The sequence below is a fragment of the Leucopleurus acutus genome, assembly GCF_964270905.1.
Source record: "Leucopleurus acutus genome assembly, chromosome: 5".
Taxonomy (NCBI): Eukaryota; Metazoa; Chordata; class Mammalia; order Artiodactyla; family Delphinidae; genus Leucopleurus; species Leucopleurus acutus.
The window spans coordinates 10317823-10336759 of NC_139147.1; the positions used below are offsets into that span (position 1 = coordinate 10317823).

Here is an 18937-nt window from a genome sequence, read left to right on the forward strand (position 1 = left end):
CCCAGAGAGGTTAAGTAACTTGCCCAAGGTCACACAGCTAGCAAGGTGCAGAGCTGAGGTTTGAGCCCAGGCGGTCCTCCCTGTTAACTAGCACCCCATGCCTTGGCACCTCCACAGGGTTGTATAATCAAGTTCTTGTCTTTTGCTGCTTCCAGGCTTAAGTCAAGACAGCCCTTCTCTCCTTCACTGTTTCTTTCCGCCTTCTTATTCAGTCCTGCTGTTTGTGCTTCTAAACAGCATTCCTCCTGGACACCACCCGCCAGAACTCATGGTGCTGGTTGGGTGAGGTTTCCGTGAGCAGGAGAAGGAAGGTCTCAGGGACCCCCTTTCCTTAGCTCCCTCCGCGGTGAATCCCCACGCAGGGCACCTGTGACCCTGCAGCTTGCCCCCTGGGGAGCCCAGGGCTGCAGTCTTTCAGCAGCACAGCCAGGGGCACCTCTGCTCACCCCATGGGCCAAATCCAGGGCGGCAAGGAGCCTTCCGGCCTCTCCAGGCAAGGACCCGCTCAGGCTACAAATGGGAACATCAGCTCTCTCTACGGCAGCCCCATCTGCCAACCCTGGAGTTAGTCCCAAAAAGCCGATTTCATTGGTCATTTAGACGATCCGTCCTCCTTTGCTCTCCCCTACCTTCTTACTAGCCTGGCCACAGCTTGCTGAGAAAAACACTTGAGAGGCTTTTGCTCTCCACACCCGCACACTTAAAATACCAGGCCCATAGGTCATTTTGATGACGGAATCTGGTTAATAACACGCATGCTCTAGGTGCAGCTACCACTGCTGCAGGTGCTGGCTAAGAAGGGCTGCATCTCGGCAGGGGCAAGCCGGGGCGTGGTGGGGGCGTGGTGGGGGCGTGGTGGGGCGTGGTGGGGCGTGGCCAGGGCGGAGGGAAGAGGACAGAGGGCATAGTTCCGAGGGTTCAGTGTGCCCACTGGGTGGCTGTCCCCAGGTGTCAAGTCTGGTGCCAGGTCTGCTCGGAAGAATACAAGGAAGCAGATGGCAAGTTCTCCTGAAGTGGAAAAATGTCACACACACCTATGAGCAAAATGACATCTCTTATTGCCTCTGTCTATGAGGTCATAAGCAGATGTCCTGGTGCTCAAGGCTGTAAACAATAGTCCGTTGTGCAGGACGCGAACCGGAATACCCCACCTTCGTGAGCCACAGTTACTGTGGCCAAGATGCCCCACCTAGTAGCTTTTACTGGACAGACACTTCTTGACTGCACGTAAAATGATGGGCATAAAATAGTAGAATTATAATTACAAGCAACGATTTCACAAATAATTCACTTTGGTTGAATTTCCTTCCCGATTCAGTAGGCCAGTCTGTGGTTAACCAGGGTAAGCGCCAGGACCCCAAATTCAGCTCAGTTACAAACTGCTTTTGAACTATAACCCAGGCTTTCAATTAGCTGTTGAGTACAGTTTGGGTACATTAGTGTCACCAGGACTGTTTTCGCTTTTGGGGGCAGGGGCAGAGCATGGAAAAGGTACCACGAGTCTGGATTACTGGTGCTGGTACCACTGAGTTTGAAGGTAGAGATTTAGGACCTCATGACAATAATGTGAAGCACAAAGCTGGAAATCTGGGTTTTCCATGTATCCAAGCTGTGCGACTTTGGACAAACCACTCACCCTTTCTGAGCCTTAGCTTTGCTACCTGTTAACCAAGGACAATAAAATCTGTCTTGTTTATTTCATGAGCGTGTTGTGAGAACCAAATAAAATAGTATATGGGAAAGTGCTTGAAAACTTGTAAGTTTTACACAGACCTGAAAAGGCCAACATTAGGAAGACAGTGATTCTTTGTTGCCATTTAGGAAATCAAGAGTAGGATGGTTATGGTTACCAAAGGGGAAAGGGACAGGGAGGGGCAAATTAAGAGTTTGGGATTCACAGATACATACTACTATATATAAAATAGATAAACAACAAGGACCTACTATATAGCACAGAGAATTATATTCAATATCCTGTAATAACCTATCATGGATAAGAATCTGAAAAAGAATATATATGAAAAAGTATATATATATGTAACTGATCACTTTTCTGTACACCTGAAACTAACACAACATTGTAAATCAACTATACTCTAATAAAAAGTTTTTAAAAATTAAGAAAACAAGAATAGGATGGTTGTAGGAGGGCCGCCACAGGAGTGGGACTGTTTTGGGGGTAAAACCCACAGGTACAGAGAGAGTAGTTGTCACTTGTAGTGCCAAGACTGGAACTCTATGACATTTGGTGTCTGGACTGAGTTGAATAGCATTCCCTAAAAAGTCATGTCCGTGGGTGACCTCAGAATGTGACCTTATTTAGAAATAGGGGCTTTGCAGATGTAATCAAGTTAAGATAAAGTCATACTAGAGTAGGGTAAGCCCTAAATCCAGTGACTGGTGTCCTTGTAAGGAGAGGGAGATTTGGAGACAGAGGACAGAGAGGGAGGGAGGCCACATGAGGAAGGAGGCTGAGAGTGAAGTGATGCTCCCACAAGCCAAAGAATGCCAGGGATTGCTGGGAACCGCCAGAAGCCAGACAAGGCCGGGACGGATTCTTCCGCAGAGGGAGTACGGCCCTGTCGACACCGCAATTGCGTCAACACCTCAGCTTATTGTCTCCTAGCGCTGGACACCGGAACTAGGAGACAGTAAATTTCAGTTGTTTTAAGCCACCCAGTTTGTGGTAATTTGTTACAGCAGCCCTAGGAAGGAAATATAGTGTTTTCATGGAATCTCTGAAATGCTGAAGTTGCAGGCAGCCGGGGAAACACCCCTGGCACAGGCACACGTCTACACACGGAGATGGGCACCGGGATTTCATCTAGAAGATAAAACCAGGGACTTCCCTGGCGGTCCCGTGGTTAAGACTTCGCCTTCCAGTGCAGGGGGTGCGGGTTCCATCCCTGATCAGGGAGCTAAGATCCCACATGCCTTGGGGCCAAAAAACCAAAATGTAAAACAGAAGCACTATTGTAACAAATTCAGTAAAGACTTTAAAAATGGTCCACGTCAAAAAAAAAAAAAATCTTAAAAAGAAAAAAGAAGATAAAATCAGAGTTAAAGGTGACATTGTATGTATCCCATGAACGCCTTCATTTTGCAAACCAGGAAGCTGAGATCTGGAGAGGTCAAATATTGGTACAGGAACCTATATCTTCTAACTCTCTTGCAGGAAGAGCTGTGCCTCTCTCTCTCTCTCTCTCCTCCCCCATACACACACACACACACACACACACACACCCCTTTGAATACCATGTGCCAGATGCTATTTTAATGATTTTACTCATATTAATTCATTTAACCTCTCCCCAAATTCGATAAGGTAGGAGAAGTTATATGTACCCATCTTCCATGTAAGGACACTGAGGCACAGGGAGGGCTAGTGACTTGTCAAAGGTCAGCTAGCCAGAATTCAAAACCAGAGGGCATTCTCTGAACTGCTTAGCAAAGAAGAAATGCTTTTAAGTAACTAATGTATTTATATATTAATACTTTTATTATAAATTATATATTTCAAAACAATTTTTAAAAATTATTAAAAGCATTGCATTCGACCTATGCAATGAAGACATGCTTGCATTTCTTAAGCATGTATAAAATGCTTAGATGGAAATCCATCTGCGTATTTACGCTAACAGTTGTCATTGAATCTCAATCTGTCAGCTACATATCCTTAAATCCATTTATTGAATATAAATTTTGTCTGGCCAACCCCCTGAGTGCCTATAATAACATCTGGCCTTTCAAAACAATATTTAGAATCAACCAGCAAATAGTATTTTTAACATAGAGAGAATCATTCCAATTTAGCCTAGCCTCAAACTTAGGAACTCTATCTTTCCTAATCCTTGGAGGTACAAACAAGTTTAGAGGGCAAAGACAGAAATGGTTTCTTTTCCTCCTTTTGCTCTGAGCTTATTAAAAGGGAGGACCTGGGGGCAAGGAGTGGACGGCTGCCAATCTGCTCCTGTGTCCCTGGGGTCCCGACCTGAAAGAAAACACATCTGAGTCTCTCTTGATCCTGTGTTATTCATGACTAAACAAAAGCCACGTGACTAAGGGAAGTGTCACATCTAGACAACGTAGATGTACCTTCCAAAATTTAAGCAAAGCCAAACTCAAAGGAGTATTGGAAAAACCAGTAATGCGTGCTGAAGTCCTGCCACCTTTCCAGCATGAGGGCTGGAAATCATAAATTAATTTTGAATTACCCAGCAGATATATTCAGGCCATTGCCTCATTCTTCGTTGCTCTCTTTTGTGTTCCAACAGGAAAGAGCTTCACTCTGACCATCACCGTCTTCACAAACCCACCACAAGTCGCCACCTACCACAGAGCCATCAAAATCACAGTGGACGGACCCCGAGAACCTCGAAGTAAGTGGGCCGCCCCCCGGGGCTGGCACCTTCCCTCCCAGCTGGTACGCTCAGGCACCAGAACCCTTGTGTTCCATCAGCATCACTCAGATGTGGCTAAAACTTCTGCCACAGGGAAATGTCAGACCCCTGCAGGGAGGGAGAATTTTCCTTTTGACACTCTCGCTCCTCAAAGTTGTCTCTGAGCGCTGGGCTCTTGTTTTGAAGCATCTTCTTGGAGGGCAAAAGGAAATCAGGCTGACTCAAGTGCATGTCAGAATCATTTCAGGACTGCATGGGCCTAAGGACCGAATACATGGTAAAGTTCAAGGAAGATTGGCCAGGGGCAGATGTGGTCAAAAGAGGCCAGAGGGTCAGAGTGGACCACAAGGGGCTGATCACCATCCATGCTGGCCTTTTATTCACTTGGAGGCTGGAGATGAAATCTATGAAAATGACCCTTTCCTTTCTGTGCCACAGATCAAAATCTTATTCCAGGATTGTTTAAAATAGAGCATGGGAGGGGAGAAGAGTGCCTGAGAGAAAACCAGTAAATACAGAGAGAGGGTACAAAAAAAATAGTTCCTGTGAGGAAAGCTTTTTTATAAAAGGAGTGGGGTTGTTTAGTCTGCAGAAAAATGTCTTCACGGTGACTTAATGACTATCTTTGAGTAAACACACAGTAACACTTTTCCAGAACCACACCCTTCCCTGGGATGGAGGCTGGGTTCCAGTTCCAGATCTGTGGAGCTGACTGGAGCCCCCGCCCAGCATCTGCATGCCTCCTAACCATGTCATGCCCCCGGTGGAAAATTAATATTCTCTATTAATTTTTATAAAGGGTGGGGTTGAGGGTGTCAGAAACAGGGCTTCCTACCATGCCAGCAAGTTGAGATGCAGGGATGACAGTTCGTAAAATGAAGTGGTTAAGAATTTGGGTTCTGGGGCAAACAAGTGGAGTTCCGGTTAAGGCTCTTAAGCCTTCAGGAAGTTATGGAGCCTCTCTGAACCTCAGTTTCCTCATCTGTAAAATGGGGATAATAATGGGAGCTTCTCTATCAGCTTGAATGAGACAATGCTGTATATGCCCGGCACAGAGAATGAACTCAGGAAATGCCAGCAGAGCCTCCCTGCCTGCATCTCTAGCTGCTGCTCTGCACCCCCTACCCCAGGACCATTCCTCCAGAGGACCTGCCTGGTGCCTCTGGGGGCTCTAAGGTCGCCCCTGGGGCGTGGCTCTCTGCAGGTCATCCTGTGAGCACCGCAGCTCATGGCAGTCTACAGTCCTGGCCACAGTCTCATGGCATCTTGATCACCCGCTAGAAACATCCTGGGTGCTGCCTCAACCTTCCCCATACCCCAGAGTGGGCAGAACCCAGCAGAGAACCACCACATCCACCAGGGACACCCCCCTGCCCCCCAGGACATGGTGTCCGTTCACCATCTCCTTCGTGCCATTTGCCTGCTCCATGACTCGCGTTATTTCTGACCTCATTTCCCCCTGGCAGATTTTTCTCTTTAAGCGCCTGGAGATGTTCTGGCCATATCCGGACTCAGGAAACTCTGGGACTTGGTAGCATCCCCTGATTCCAATTTCTGTGTGAAAAGCAAACCACAGGCTCAGAAACACACAGTTCCAACCAAACCCAACTTGGGAGGTTTCCAAAGTAGGAATGGCAAATTGAAGACTCCTAGTGACCCTGCATTAAACATAACAGACACACCACACAGGTACCTTGGTGCTTGCAGAGGACCGAAGAGGAAGCGGGCTCAGATTACAGCAGGCATGGGGTTGGGGAGCCGGCAGTTGTGAGGTGTAAGGCAATTGACCTTGAGGGTAATTAAACTTCCAGAAAGGCTCACTCAGGAGGCTGTAGGTTCCCTATCTTTAAAAACAGAAGCAGGGAAGTGGGGAGGGGCAAGATAGAGGTAGGAGATTAAGAGGTACAAACTACTATGTATAAAATAAATAAGATACAAAGATATATGGTACCATAGGGATATAACCAATATTTTATAGTAACTATAAGTAGAATCTAACCTTTAAAAGTTGTGGATCACTATGTTACACACCTGAAACTTATATAATATTGTACATCAACTACACCTCAATAAAAACATTAAAAAAAATAAAAATAGGAGCAATAGCCACCTCTGGGACAGTTCAAAGGTAGACCTGCCTGGAGGAGGAAGCTTAAACCAGGAGCCCCCTCCATATGCCTTCCGCTGCCCCTCTTCTCTCAGGCATAATGAAGGGCAGTTTTTGCCCCACAGGCAGTATTTCCTGTAACATTCAAAGAACTAATGGTGTTTGAGCTTTGGAAAACAAATGATGGCCGCTTGGATTTTTAAGAACTGGCAGTCAGAAGGGAAAAACATGTGATTGTAATGGCCCGCCTGTATATACAGTTGACTTAAGAAAACAGTCATTATTGGGAAGGGCTCTTTGAGCAGGCAGAAGGGATTTGCTCCAAGAAGACACCCATTTTTACAGAGTCTTTCCTGCCAAATGGAATTTGGGGTCTAGGGAAAATTTAACTTAAAAACCAAATTAAGTTAAATGAATACGTATACGTATGCTATAAAGAGGTGTTAGAGGCCTAGGTGGTTAGTCTCCATTTCACAAGGGACTTCTACACAAAAGTCAGATGCACACAGTCTCCCAGGGTGACTTAGGTAATGCTCACTTTTCTATTCACTCTCTGAAGCAAGGCAGGCCTAAAGGCATGCTGTTTTCTTACAATTACTTGAATGTCTTGATTCAAGGTGGGAACTACTTCTTTTGATGAAACTCTGCTCACAGCCAGTTTTGTTCTGTGTTTTTAAGAGAAAGTTAACAGAATTTTCCCCTGGCTTTACTGAGATATCATTGACTTATAACACTGTATAAGTTTAAGGTTTACAACATGATTATTTGATATATGCATATATTGCGAAATGATTACCTCAGTAAGATTAGTTAACACATCCATCACATCGTATGGTGACAGTTTGTTTGTGTGTGTTGAGAACTTTTAAGATCTACCTTCTTGGCAGTTTTGTTGTTAACACATTATTGACCGGGGGATTTTTGCAGAAACCAACTCCTGTGGCCATAATACACGTCTCTGGTCAAAAATGTGTTGACTAGAGTCCATGCTGAACATTAGGTCCCCAGAACTTTTTCATCTTATAACTGGAAGTTTGTACCCTTTGACCCATTTCCCCACCCCCAACCCCTGGCAACCACCAATCTCCTCTCTGTTTCTGTGAGTTTGTTTTGTTTTAGATTCCACATGTAAGTGAGATCATACGGTATTTATCTTTCTCTGCTTGGCTTATTTCACTTAACATAATGCCCTCAAGGGCCATCCATGTTGTTGCAAATGGTAAATGTCAGGATTTCTTTTTTATGCCTGAATGATATTCCTGTATGTGTGTGTGTGTGCATGTGCACGCGTGTGTGTGTGTGTGTGTGTCACGTTTTCTTTATTCATTGTCTGTTGATAGATACTTTGGTTGTTACTATGTCTTTACTATTGTGACTTATTCTTTCTAATGCAATTTTAAGAGAGGTCATTGCACAGAAATTAGTATGCCCAGGCGGTGTCAAATCTATGGATTAATAACACCTCCCAAGTCCCTTCTATCATTATTATGGTGCTATGAATTCTGGGTGATTCTGGCAAAATGGTCCCAGCATCACCAAGGTGAATAGTTTTGAAAAGTTCTTTTGTTTCATGAAATCAATGACTTTGAGAGCTAAAAGGGACCTGAAAGAGGCTTCAGGGCTAATGGCCTCCTCGATAAGGGAAAGCAGGCCCAGAGAAATGACATGATCTGCTTAGGTTGGGAGAAATAGTTGGTGATGAAGCCAGGATTAGAAATGAGGAGCTCCTGATGCCTCATCCTGTGCTCGTATCCATCCGTCTGTCTGTCCGTTCATGCATTCACCTCCCCGTCCATACCACACCGTCTACACCTCATCTATTCTAGGCTCTCTGACCCAACCTCGGTATCCTCATTTTCTAAACGAGGTGTCAGCTTATAGGACTTCTCACATGTGTCCCGGCTCTAAGATTGTCTAGAAAGGGCAATTGTTGGCGCTGGATTGCAGGCACGGCGCCTTCAACGTAAACCATTTGTGCAAAACCAGAAGGAAAGCTTATCTCATTCAACCTGCCAGTCAGGTCAATAAGAACAGGACAAAGAATTAAGAAACATGCCACAGCTAGTCTGCTGGCTGGGCCGATGGGATAACTTGATGTTTCCCAGCCATCTTCCTGGTTTTCAGTGGTGAAGTTGTAGCAAAAAGAGTCTTCCAAAGAGAATTGAAAATATTTTTCATTTCGGATGGTTACTTGCCCTTTGACAGTAGCTGACCTGCCTCTTAGTGAGTCAAGACTTGTTTTTCCCACATTCCACAGGATTATTTTTACATCTCAGATTAATAGAGAAATTATTAATTGATGAAAAATTAAATTTATTACGGAGAAAGAACACCATCAGAAGCTATCTCCTGCTGGGATACTTCTTGCAAGCAGCCATGTGGGGTCTGTTTTCAGTTTGTAGGTAGAACATTTAGAAGCTTGTCAACCTATTAAAAGATAGTCTTCTCTTTAAGCATGAAAGATAGAGTGAAAGGAGTTTTCAAGAAAAGGATATTTGAGATTGTTTTTATGTTTTTGTTTTTTTTTACTATTTCAGGGGATCTAATGGAAAACTCTAGCTCTCAACCCATGTGCCTGTAATTTAGCCCATGTGTCTGTAATATGACAATATTGAGATACCGAAGCATATTCTCTGTAGATATTTCACTAAATAATTTGAATGCGTGAATTAATTCAGTGCTATAGAGGAAGATATTTGGCTGATGAGGGGTTGAAGAGTAGTTGGGACCCCAATGACTGACCCAGTGATGGGGGGCCAGTGAGTGGGGGAGATGTCCCAGTAGTGTGGATCGTGGATTGGACATTCTGATGGCACAAGCCATCATCTGGCTGGCCAGGTGTCCGTTACATCTGGAACACTGAGTAACTAATTAAAAATTGAAAAGGTTCTTAAAACAAATATTGGCCATTTCTGGGACAACTTCTGCCCTCAGGTTAAGGGAGCCCTTCACAGTAACTGTTGTGTCTGAGCCCTTGAGATTCAGAATAACGGATAGCCAGGTGGAGCCGTTACTTTAAAACTTCGGAATATGCTACTTTCTGGGACATTAGCCTTTTTGCCAACTAACTACAATACTATTTTATGGGGAGTTACAGTTAAAATAGGTCGATTTAAAATACGCTTAATTCCCCATCACTCAATTGCTTTGTTAAGGACTTTGTTGAGAGTACATCACACAACTATAACTTTCTTCTATGATATTGAATGTAAATTGCAAACCTATAATATATATAGAGAGAGAAGAAACAGGATCTTTGTTTATGACAGTCATGTTTCAAGTGAAAAAGAGGAATGCATGACAGGCACCCATAAACTTATGGTGCTAATGGACCTAAAAATGTTTGAAATCAAGTTTGTCCAGAAAAGTGTGGGATGAGCAGAAATGTTTATGGATTTGCTCTGGTGATTGACTGACATACAGTTCTCTTTTAAAATGTTATTTTCTCTTAATAATAAAAATACCTAAAAATAATAATAATACCTAACACTCAGACAGCGCTAATTGTTTGCCCAACACTGTTCAAAGTGCTGCGCATACCTTCATTGACATAATTTTTGCAAGATCAGGTAAGGAAATTGACACAAAGAGAAATCCATTCCCTTGCCCAGGGTCACACAGTTAGTCAGCCAGAACTGAAACGAAGCAGTCCAGACACTGCAGGCCACAGACGCCAAAGTCTGTTTTAAGAACTACACCAACTGCTACTTGAGCTTTATTGTGTTGAAATTTCTGTGCAGAAATTGTTTTATTAGGAGAGTTTATCAATAAAATTCTGGTTCAAATACAGTTTTCTTGGAGAAAGCAGAGCCTCATAGCCTCGGCAGTCGTCATTTATGTACCGATGGGATGGAATCAGTGTTTTCCCTGGGGCGGTGCTGCAGTGAAATGTACCAGCCATGCTGTCACATGTGCCAACTTCTGGTTCCACATCTTTCACCAGGGTCTGCTTGGGGACCTGGCATCAGTGGGGGCCTGAAGCAGGGATGCTGCCCAACATAAACCTCTCCCTCCAGTGCGGACAGGCAGGAAAGATGAGTCATGTGACAAAAATGACCCCCAGGTGAACCGTCCGAGTCTGTTTCCCCCTTCGGCAAAGAGCTTCCTAGAGGGCCCACGTACACGGTGTGGAGCCTGTTAGGAGGATGCAAGTTTGTGTCATTCTTTGCTCCTGACTTGTTAGTGGAATGCCAGGCGGTTTTCTGGATCTGTAACCTCAGGATCGTAATTATCAATCCCCGATTACTTGGTTCGCTGGGAATTGCTTCAAGCATGTCCTCTAAGTAATGAACGATGATCTACGTAATCCCCCTTTCCTTGGATCCTTCCAATGTCGGATTTGGATTTTCATTCTTTCTAGATGAAATTGCGATCCCCGAAAGAAAAGGAAATAATTCCTTCTTCCCTCTCACCCAAATATAAAGTAGGAGACAGAGGGTCAAAGAGGTAGAATGTTCTACTTATATTCCTCCTCCCACTGTGAAAGGCAATTCATTGCTAAGATAGACATTCTGGGGTGACTTCCACTGGTGCTATAATCCCCACTGTGCTGAACTCCCCAACTATCTGATGACTTGGCAAAAGCAGTTTTTAAAGCACTGATTATCCTGCCTAAATATTTCCAAGGAAGTTTAGAATGTCTTTCTGGTTTTTATGCTTAGTAACATCAAACTAGAATTTTATATCAAAGAAGAATTTTATATACATAAAGACTTCCATGACCCTTGAGCTTTTAGTGGACTTCATAGAGCTTTTAGTGGACTTACCCAGGCTGAGGTCTGAAAGGGTCCCTCGGATGAAGGGTGTGTAAAAGGACACTGGAGGGAGTAGGGTTCTGCCTCTGGAAGCAGTGATAATCCCCTCAGTAGCTCGCCCGAGACCTGGGCAGACCTGTGACCTCTTGGTAACTAGCGCTGTCTTATACTGAAGTCACCAAGATGTTTAGGTGGCATTTGTATTGCTACAGAAAGGAAGGAAATAGTTCCTTCCAGGTACCAGTGAGAACCCAATGAAATGATCTAGGTACCTTCTCAGTCTAACGCAACGGGCATGGGGGAGAGAAGAAACATGGAATGAATCTTAAACCATGACATTGAATATCTCCTTCCATCCAGACCATTGCAAACCCATATCAATATTTAAATGCCACACCAGTGAAGTCAAGATCTAAGCTAACATATCACAGTCCTTGTTAGAATTTAGTATACGAAGTGCTAAAAGAAAAAAAAATCTTGTCTGCATTTAGGCTTCCATCTCTTAATCTTAAAACATGTATAAGGCTTCCCTGGTGGCGCAGTGGTTAAGAATCTGCCTGCCAATGCAGGGGACATGGGTTTGAGCCCTGGTCCAGGAAGATCCCACATGCCGCGGAGCAAGTAAGCCCGGGCACCACAACTACTGAGCCTACGCTCTAGAGCCCACGAGCCACAATTACTGAGCCCGCATGCCACAACTACTGAAGCCCGTGGGCCTAGAGCCCATTCTCCGCAACAAGAGAAGCCACCGCAATGAGAAGCCCGCGCCCCGCAACAAAGAGTAGCCCCCACTCACTGCAACTAGAGAAAACCACGCATGGCAACAAAGACCCAACACAGCCAAAGATAAATAAATTTATTTTTTAAAAAAATGTATAAAGTTTTCTAGATCCTGAACTGGGGGGACCTGGGTTTCAGACTGGCGCCACCAGGCCAGTGGGTGTGAACTCAGGCAGTTCTTAAGTACTTTGTCCTCACTTCCCTCTTCTGTCCAACCAGGCAATGGGACGAGATAATATCTAAATTAGTCTGCACTGAAGGAGTAACAAAATATCATCAGAAAAACAGAAGCCACGGGCTGCCCCACAAACAGTGCCCCTCAGAGGCTGACCCCCGTGGGCCGCCGTCCACAGGGGTGTATCCTTCATACGTCAGACATATCCATATACACTCAGCTCCTACGTTAGATATTTTTTTGCTCTACGTTTTTGAACGGCTGTTATCATTTGGTATTGAAATTATCTGGCTATGAGTAACTCATTCAATTTCCTGCAGCCCTGATCTCGCTGCCGTCAACACAGTGATTGCCATCGGGTTGAGATCCCCATTTTGGCATTTGCTTACTGTGTGGGTGACCATACCTGGGGTGCATGCTAGCCTGGCTGAGCCTTCGCAGAACAAGGACAGGGGCTGTACGCGCGTCCCAGGGCAGGGAGCCTGAACGCGCGTCCCAGGGCAGGGAGCCTGAACGCGCCTCCCAGGGCAGGGAGCCTGAACGCGACAGTCTTGGTAGAACATCTTGAACCAATGTCCGGCACACAGTCGGTGTTCAGGAGATGGAACACTTATTTACCTTGAGTCTTAGAATCCTTTGGAAATGAGAAAACGCTAAACAAAAAACAGTTGTGATTCCTAAGTTTAAAAATTCATGAAGTTGCCATAATGTTTCATTTTTTTAGACACAATTAAACATTTATACATTTTGATTTTTTTTTTTCAGTTTTCCTTTTGTATTTAGACAAGGTAAAATTTCTTTTCTGGCATTTTTATGGACCCTTGAAACACTCCGGGCACCGTTCCTAAGTCCCTCATGGGCAAATGGCTTTGCCCCCAAAGGCTGAACTTTGTTTTCACAAACTCAGGGGGAAGAATCCTGCCTGAGTAATATCGAAAGTATTTGAGGTCTAACGTCTGGGTCCTTTCAGATACATGCATGACACAGCTTGGGAGAGGCTCTTCCACACTGATCTAGAAAACTGACATGAAATGTGCCAGAGTCTCTTGGTGTCTGAATTCTCGCGTCAGATGCAATGCAACTCACCTCGGGGGCGGTGGTGCCTGGACCCGTTAGCCGCAGCCCAGCTTTGCGGGCATAGGAAACACTCGGCCACTCTGAGTTTCCTAAACCAATGTGTCTTTCTAGATTCGCCTTGGGATTTTTGGATTTTTCTTTTTTGGTATGTGTTTGCTAGGCCTTTTCTTCTCTTTCCCCAAAGACACTCAGTAGCACATTTCAATGACAGTGCTTCCACCTTTCACCATCGGAAACCCTTCTGGGCATGCGCAGTGCCTCGTTTGTGGCCTGCGCACCTTGTGACCTGATGGAGTGGCCTCTGACCTGGGATGGTTGGGGAACAGCTCCGCTGAGGTCCGTGCTGCCATCTAGTTGCACTTTGGGAAGCACCTAAGCGTGTCGGAACCCTGGGCGCTGCGCAGCCAGATGGGCCCCATCTCTGTGTGCGAAACTCTCCTGGCGGGGTGTGGACCCACAGTTTGCAGACGGATTGCTGTTGGCACAGCGCATTATAATGCGTCTGCTTGTCGGCTTTGGGATGGACTTAGAATGTTTTTTATACTCTAACCACGTTCTAGTTTTTATTTTTCAAAAAAAACTCTACTTGAGTTTTTGCAAAGGCTTGTATTTTTTTCCTGTAAGGCATGTAACTAAGAAAGGCATTAGTAAGAATTGGATCCAGTAGGTCTGATAGAACTCCACCATGACCAAAAAGAGAAAAAAAAAACGCAGGTTAAGTTTAAGTAAGTTCAGTAAAACTACCCCCTTGCCCTAGATCTGTGTTTAAGTTCATTTGAGCTAGCTTGCCATTTCTGTGTTCTCCCATTTTTTTCCATGTTCTTTTCCTTTATAAACAATTTGTTTTAGAGGTTTGCTTTTTTGCTATGAAAAGCTGACCATAAAGAAGGGGTAAATTAGGTATAATCTATTACTGAACATTACAGCTGTATTATCAGACACACCACAAACACTGACAGTGGATGTGAAATGCCTTTTTCATATTCTGAGTTACACGTGGTATATTTGCAGTGAGTTCTTTCTGCAAGTAAGTTATGCATCGTCACTGGGAAAATTCCCAATAGCCAAGCGAAATATTCTGGCTATACATTTGTAGATGAAAGCCAAGGTAAAAGACACTTCAGTACCCAAAGCAAAGTTCTTTTCTGTTTGCCTTTTTTTAAGGAACACAGTTGAATGAATCTGCCAACTCCCTAGACCCCTATAAAGTAAGTTAGTGGCAATACATTACTTTGGTACCTCCATGATTTACATATACTCAGGGTTCATTAAAGCAAGTATTGACTAAAACTCAGCCTGCTATTGAATCTTTCAGGGTACTTTCATACACTGAAATGTTGAGCATTTGAGATCCCATTTGTTTGTTTTTGTTTTTGTTTTTGTTCACCATGGCTTAGAAGTCAGCCTTCTGGTCATTTGAGATAAAAAGTAAATATTTGAAATAACTAAGCTCTTAAGAACTATATACGTTTATGGCCCTCTTTGGATTTGTTCCTCGTATCACCTTGTTTTTCCTTACCTCTGAAGTGGATGTATGATATTTCCAGTTCACTCCTTTTAAAGAGCTAAGGAGAAACGTCCACAGTCACATCTTTTTGTTCATTTCTGGCATTGCTAACAGGGCATAGCCCCAAGTTTCAGAAATGAAGCAGAGAGTTCTGAGCTTGAGGGAGCGAAAGAGGAGTTTGGAGCTGGACCAACCTGGCCTCACGTCTGAGCCCTGCTACTTACTAACTGTGTAATTTCCCCATCTGTAGAATGGGCTTGGGACACCTACCTTGCTGGGGGATGTGAGGATTAAATGAGACAGCCTGAGGGGCAGGCTGGAGTGGTGGTTAGAAGCCCAGCTAGAGAGCTGACTGCCTGATTCAAGGTCACGTCTCCATCTCCACTGTGATCAGATTAGCTTCCCCAAGCTCAGTCTCCTCGGGTGTAACACCAGGAAGATGTCCCCATCTTGGGGGATTCTTGTGCTAACTGAATTAAGTATCACATGTGATGATACTTAGTGTCTGGCACAGAGGTACCTCTTAAATATTAGCTGTTATTATTAAAGCACATGCCCTGGACACAGGTGGGCCCCCTTCCCACATCCCATAGTCCTCACTGCAGAAGCGATTGGAATGCTGCCCAAGTGGGAGGCCACATACTTGCCATTGCCAAGTTATTTTTTTCTTAAACTTTTTATTTTATGCTGGAGGACAGCCGATGAACAATGTTGTGATGTTCCAGGTGCACAGCAAAGCGACTCAGCCATACATATACATGTAGCTATTCTGCCCCAGACTCCCTTCCCGTCCAGGCTGCTGCATAACATTGAGCAGAGTTCCCTGTGCTGTACAGTAGGTCCTTGCTGGTGATCCATTTTAAATATAGCAGTGTGTACACGTTGATCCCATACTCCCTAATTTTTTTTTTTTTAATCATTGCAGATGGAACTCTCAGGATACAATACAGGGAGGGCTTTTTTCTCTTTTTCCTTCCACGCTACCTATTATTAACCCCAAATACTGAATTCCGGAGCCAACTTCACCAATATTCTCCTCACTGAAGCAAAACCAAGTTCACCATATGGCCCTGCTTCTTTGTCTCTTTTTCCCAAGCAAAGATTTTATCAAAAGGTAGTTGTTTCTTAACTGAACACGCTGCTGGGTGATCTACTAGGATTCTTAGCATCTAGAAGCTTCCACTGAGTCATCTATAAGGTGGGGTAATTATATGAGCTCTAATGCATAGGATTGCTTTGGATGAATTGAGATAATAGATATCAAGGTGCTTTGTAAACAGTCTATCAAATAATAGAAATATAGAGATATGGAATTAGATGAACAGAAAAACAATCAGGAAATTTTACTCTTGATATGTATATTATATTGTACAAAAATCTCAGGGATCTTAAATAAAATAATTATTCGTTTCTTGAAGGTACATTTCATCTCATACTTTCTTCCAGGATTGATGAGAAGAAAACCATAGAGAAAAATAGAGACATTTTAGTCAGCCCCACTGTGAATCCATACTTTTAGAAAGTTTACTTTTTGCCACTAAAATATCTTAATATTTTCTTTCCTACTGTTATACACCCTTTAGGCATTTTGGAAACAAACAGACAAAAGGCAACCTTGACAGTTAAGAGAACTGAGTTGTATTTTAAGATCTATTTCTTTTCCAAAACCAAATACAGTTTTTCCTCTCCAGCTGTATTATTTCATTTTCTTTCCATGAAAGGCTTAAGGAGAATTGCAAAGATTGCAGGGCAGCTTGCTGAGTCCTTCTTTCTTTCTTTTTTTTTCCACCCGTGGCTTTTTATATATGCTGCTCGCCTGAGATTTCTGGATTAGATTGCAAGGAGGTGAAACATTACACCCTTGAGCCTTCGTGCCAGTTTCCCAGGAGGAGTCAAAACCTGCAGCTGCTCCAAGGTGGGAAACTTGCAAGGCTCCGGAGGCCGGCTTTCTGCCCTGTTCATTCGCGGACGTGCTGCTCAGAGCAGGTTGGGAGGAGAAACTCGTTCTATTCCGTGGGTGATTCAGCTAGTCTCAAAATAAATAAGTAGCCAAGTGCAGGGAGAAAGAACTGGAAACTGCTGAAATTTGAGTCTCGAGTGCTGAGCTGTTCTCGGAGCCACTCTGTTGAGCTGTAAGAGGAATCCTGAGCCCTGGGCAAGGGAGAGGCAGCCGCATGGAAAGACTGCCAGGAGCCCTAGATCCTGGCCCCGGCTGGTTCTGCAAAGCTCAGCAGCCTCCGTTTCCTCCTCTGCAGAACAAGAGAGAGAGAGGACTTGATGGTTTTAAGATCCTTATCAGCTTCTAAAAGTAAGATTCGATGTCTGTAGGAGTGACTGCATCACCTCCACCACCACCCCACCCCCGCCAAGTGCATCACCCAACCTGGAGGAGAGCCCCGGCTTTGCAGCCAGCCCATCCACCTGGGGAACCAGATCTAGGGCTAAGAAGCTGGGCAAGGACCAGGTGGAGGGAGGGGGGAAGGCACAGTTACTCACACCCCAAACAGGGGAAAGAAATGGATAAAGGTCCACCCAGAGTGACATGCCATAAGGAGAGCCAATTATCCTAACTAGATTTCCCATGACTTTGGCATCATTTGAAAGAAAGAGGGAAGGAAGGGAGGGAGGAAAGGAAGGAAGGAAGGAAGGGAAAGAAAGGACGGGGGAAAAAAGTCATCCTTATACCCACAAAGTGCTCAGTTGTGCAAGCTACAGAGCCCCAACCTGGCCAAATTCCGGAAGCTGGCCAGCCGGAGACCTCAGTGTTCATCCCTCAGCCAACTTAAGAAAGATGGGTTGAGTCCTGTTGACCTCATTGCTGGATGTTTCTGAGTGAGGCTGCCTCTCCCCTTTGCCTCCTCGCGGGCTATGAGCCGTTCTTCACTACCTGCCTCACTTACCTATCTTCACAATCTAGCCGCAAACAGCTTGGGTTGACCACACCACTTCCCTATTGAAAGTTAATACTGTTTGACTCATTCTGTGTTACTAACCTGAAGCCAAAGAAAACAAGCCAGAGAATAACCGGCTTGTACGGAGCTTGGAAAGCTCTCAGAGGCCCTGCTTTCAAAATCCTATACAGTAGCTTTCCTATATCTTTGGGCCGCAGCTGCAAAGAAAATGAAGGAAGCAGAAGTGGTTTAAAAAAAAAATAAAAGTGGGGGTGGGGTGGGGAAGAGACAGGGAAGGGAGTGGGGGTGGCCCTCGGGCTGGGAAAAGACAAAGCATGACGACCTGCAGTTTACAAGGGCGCCCTCACCCAGTGGAGGTTATACTTTCACACAGCAGAGTGTTCTACAGAAGAGGGACTGTTGACGGTGTGAAAAGGAGAGAAAGTTCAAAACACTGGTCCTGTTGCATTCATAGCAGAGCAGGGAGGCTGGGCCTACCGTGCCAGCCTTCCAGAGGCAGAGTCCCAAGGTAAAGACAGAAGGAGGAAGGCCTGTTGCTTTCCAATCTGGAAAGGATTGGGATGGCAGAATGGTGCCAGTGTTTTGGAGGGAAGTTCTGACAGCCTTTTTGTCCTTCACTCCAGACTCAGATGCGCTCATCAGGGTGAATAGGGGGCACTTGTGTCTTGGAATAAATGGAACTTTCCCTCCCAACGTTACGTGGCAAGCGTTGGGACCAACATTTTCATCACCGTGCTGTGACTCTTCAGGAGTCCCAGACAAAGAGCCACTGCCCCTTCAAGTAACTGAGGGGGGACCCCTGCCCCACAAATGCTCCTACTCAGCTGTGGACAGTGGATAAAAGTTAGCCTGAGTGAGGCTATCATCCCTAAAACAATCTGCCCGCTTCTTCTCTGGATGGTGTGAGGTAGGGATAATGGCCTGTTAAAAACAACCACTAGTCACTCTTGGCTTTCTTACTAGCGAGTGCTCAAGAGCTGTGAGCGGCCAGAGGGCCACTGTCCTTTTGTACCAGCCAAAGCCTGCTTAGCCATCTATTAAAGGACTTGGGTTAGGACTTCGGCTGGCCCCTTGGTCTCCTGCTGCCATGAGGCCAGCCCAGAATTCAGTGGGCATTTGTGACATGAGAGGAGATGGGAATCAGATACTGCTTCCCCAGGGACCAACAGGAGGGCTTTTAGGAATGGGAGGGAACTTTCTTTACCCTTTGTTAAAAACAAAGAGA

At 44.9% G+C, this 18937-nt stretch overlaps 1 protein-coding gene across 3 annotated transcripts in view; it reads left to right on the top strand.

Moving 5' to 3' along the window:
- The window catches only part of RUNX1 (RUNX family transcription factor 1), a 244110-nt gene that overhangs the window by 176455 nt on the left and 48718 nt on the right, over positions 1-18937 (top strand). For all 3 annotated transcript variants that reach the window (XM_082840575.1, XM_082840576.1, XM_082840577.1), the window contains one exon: positions 4275-4379. In XM_082840575.1, coding sequence (XP_082696701.1) covers positions 4275-4379 — 105 coding nt within the window. The remainder of the gene's footprint in view (positions 1-4274; positions 4380-18937) is intronic.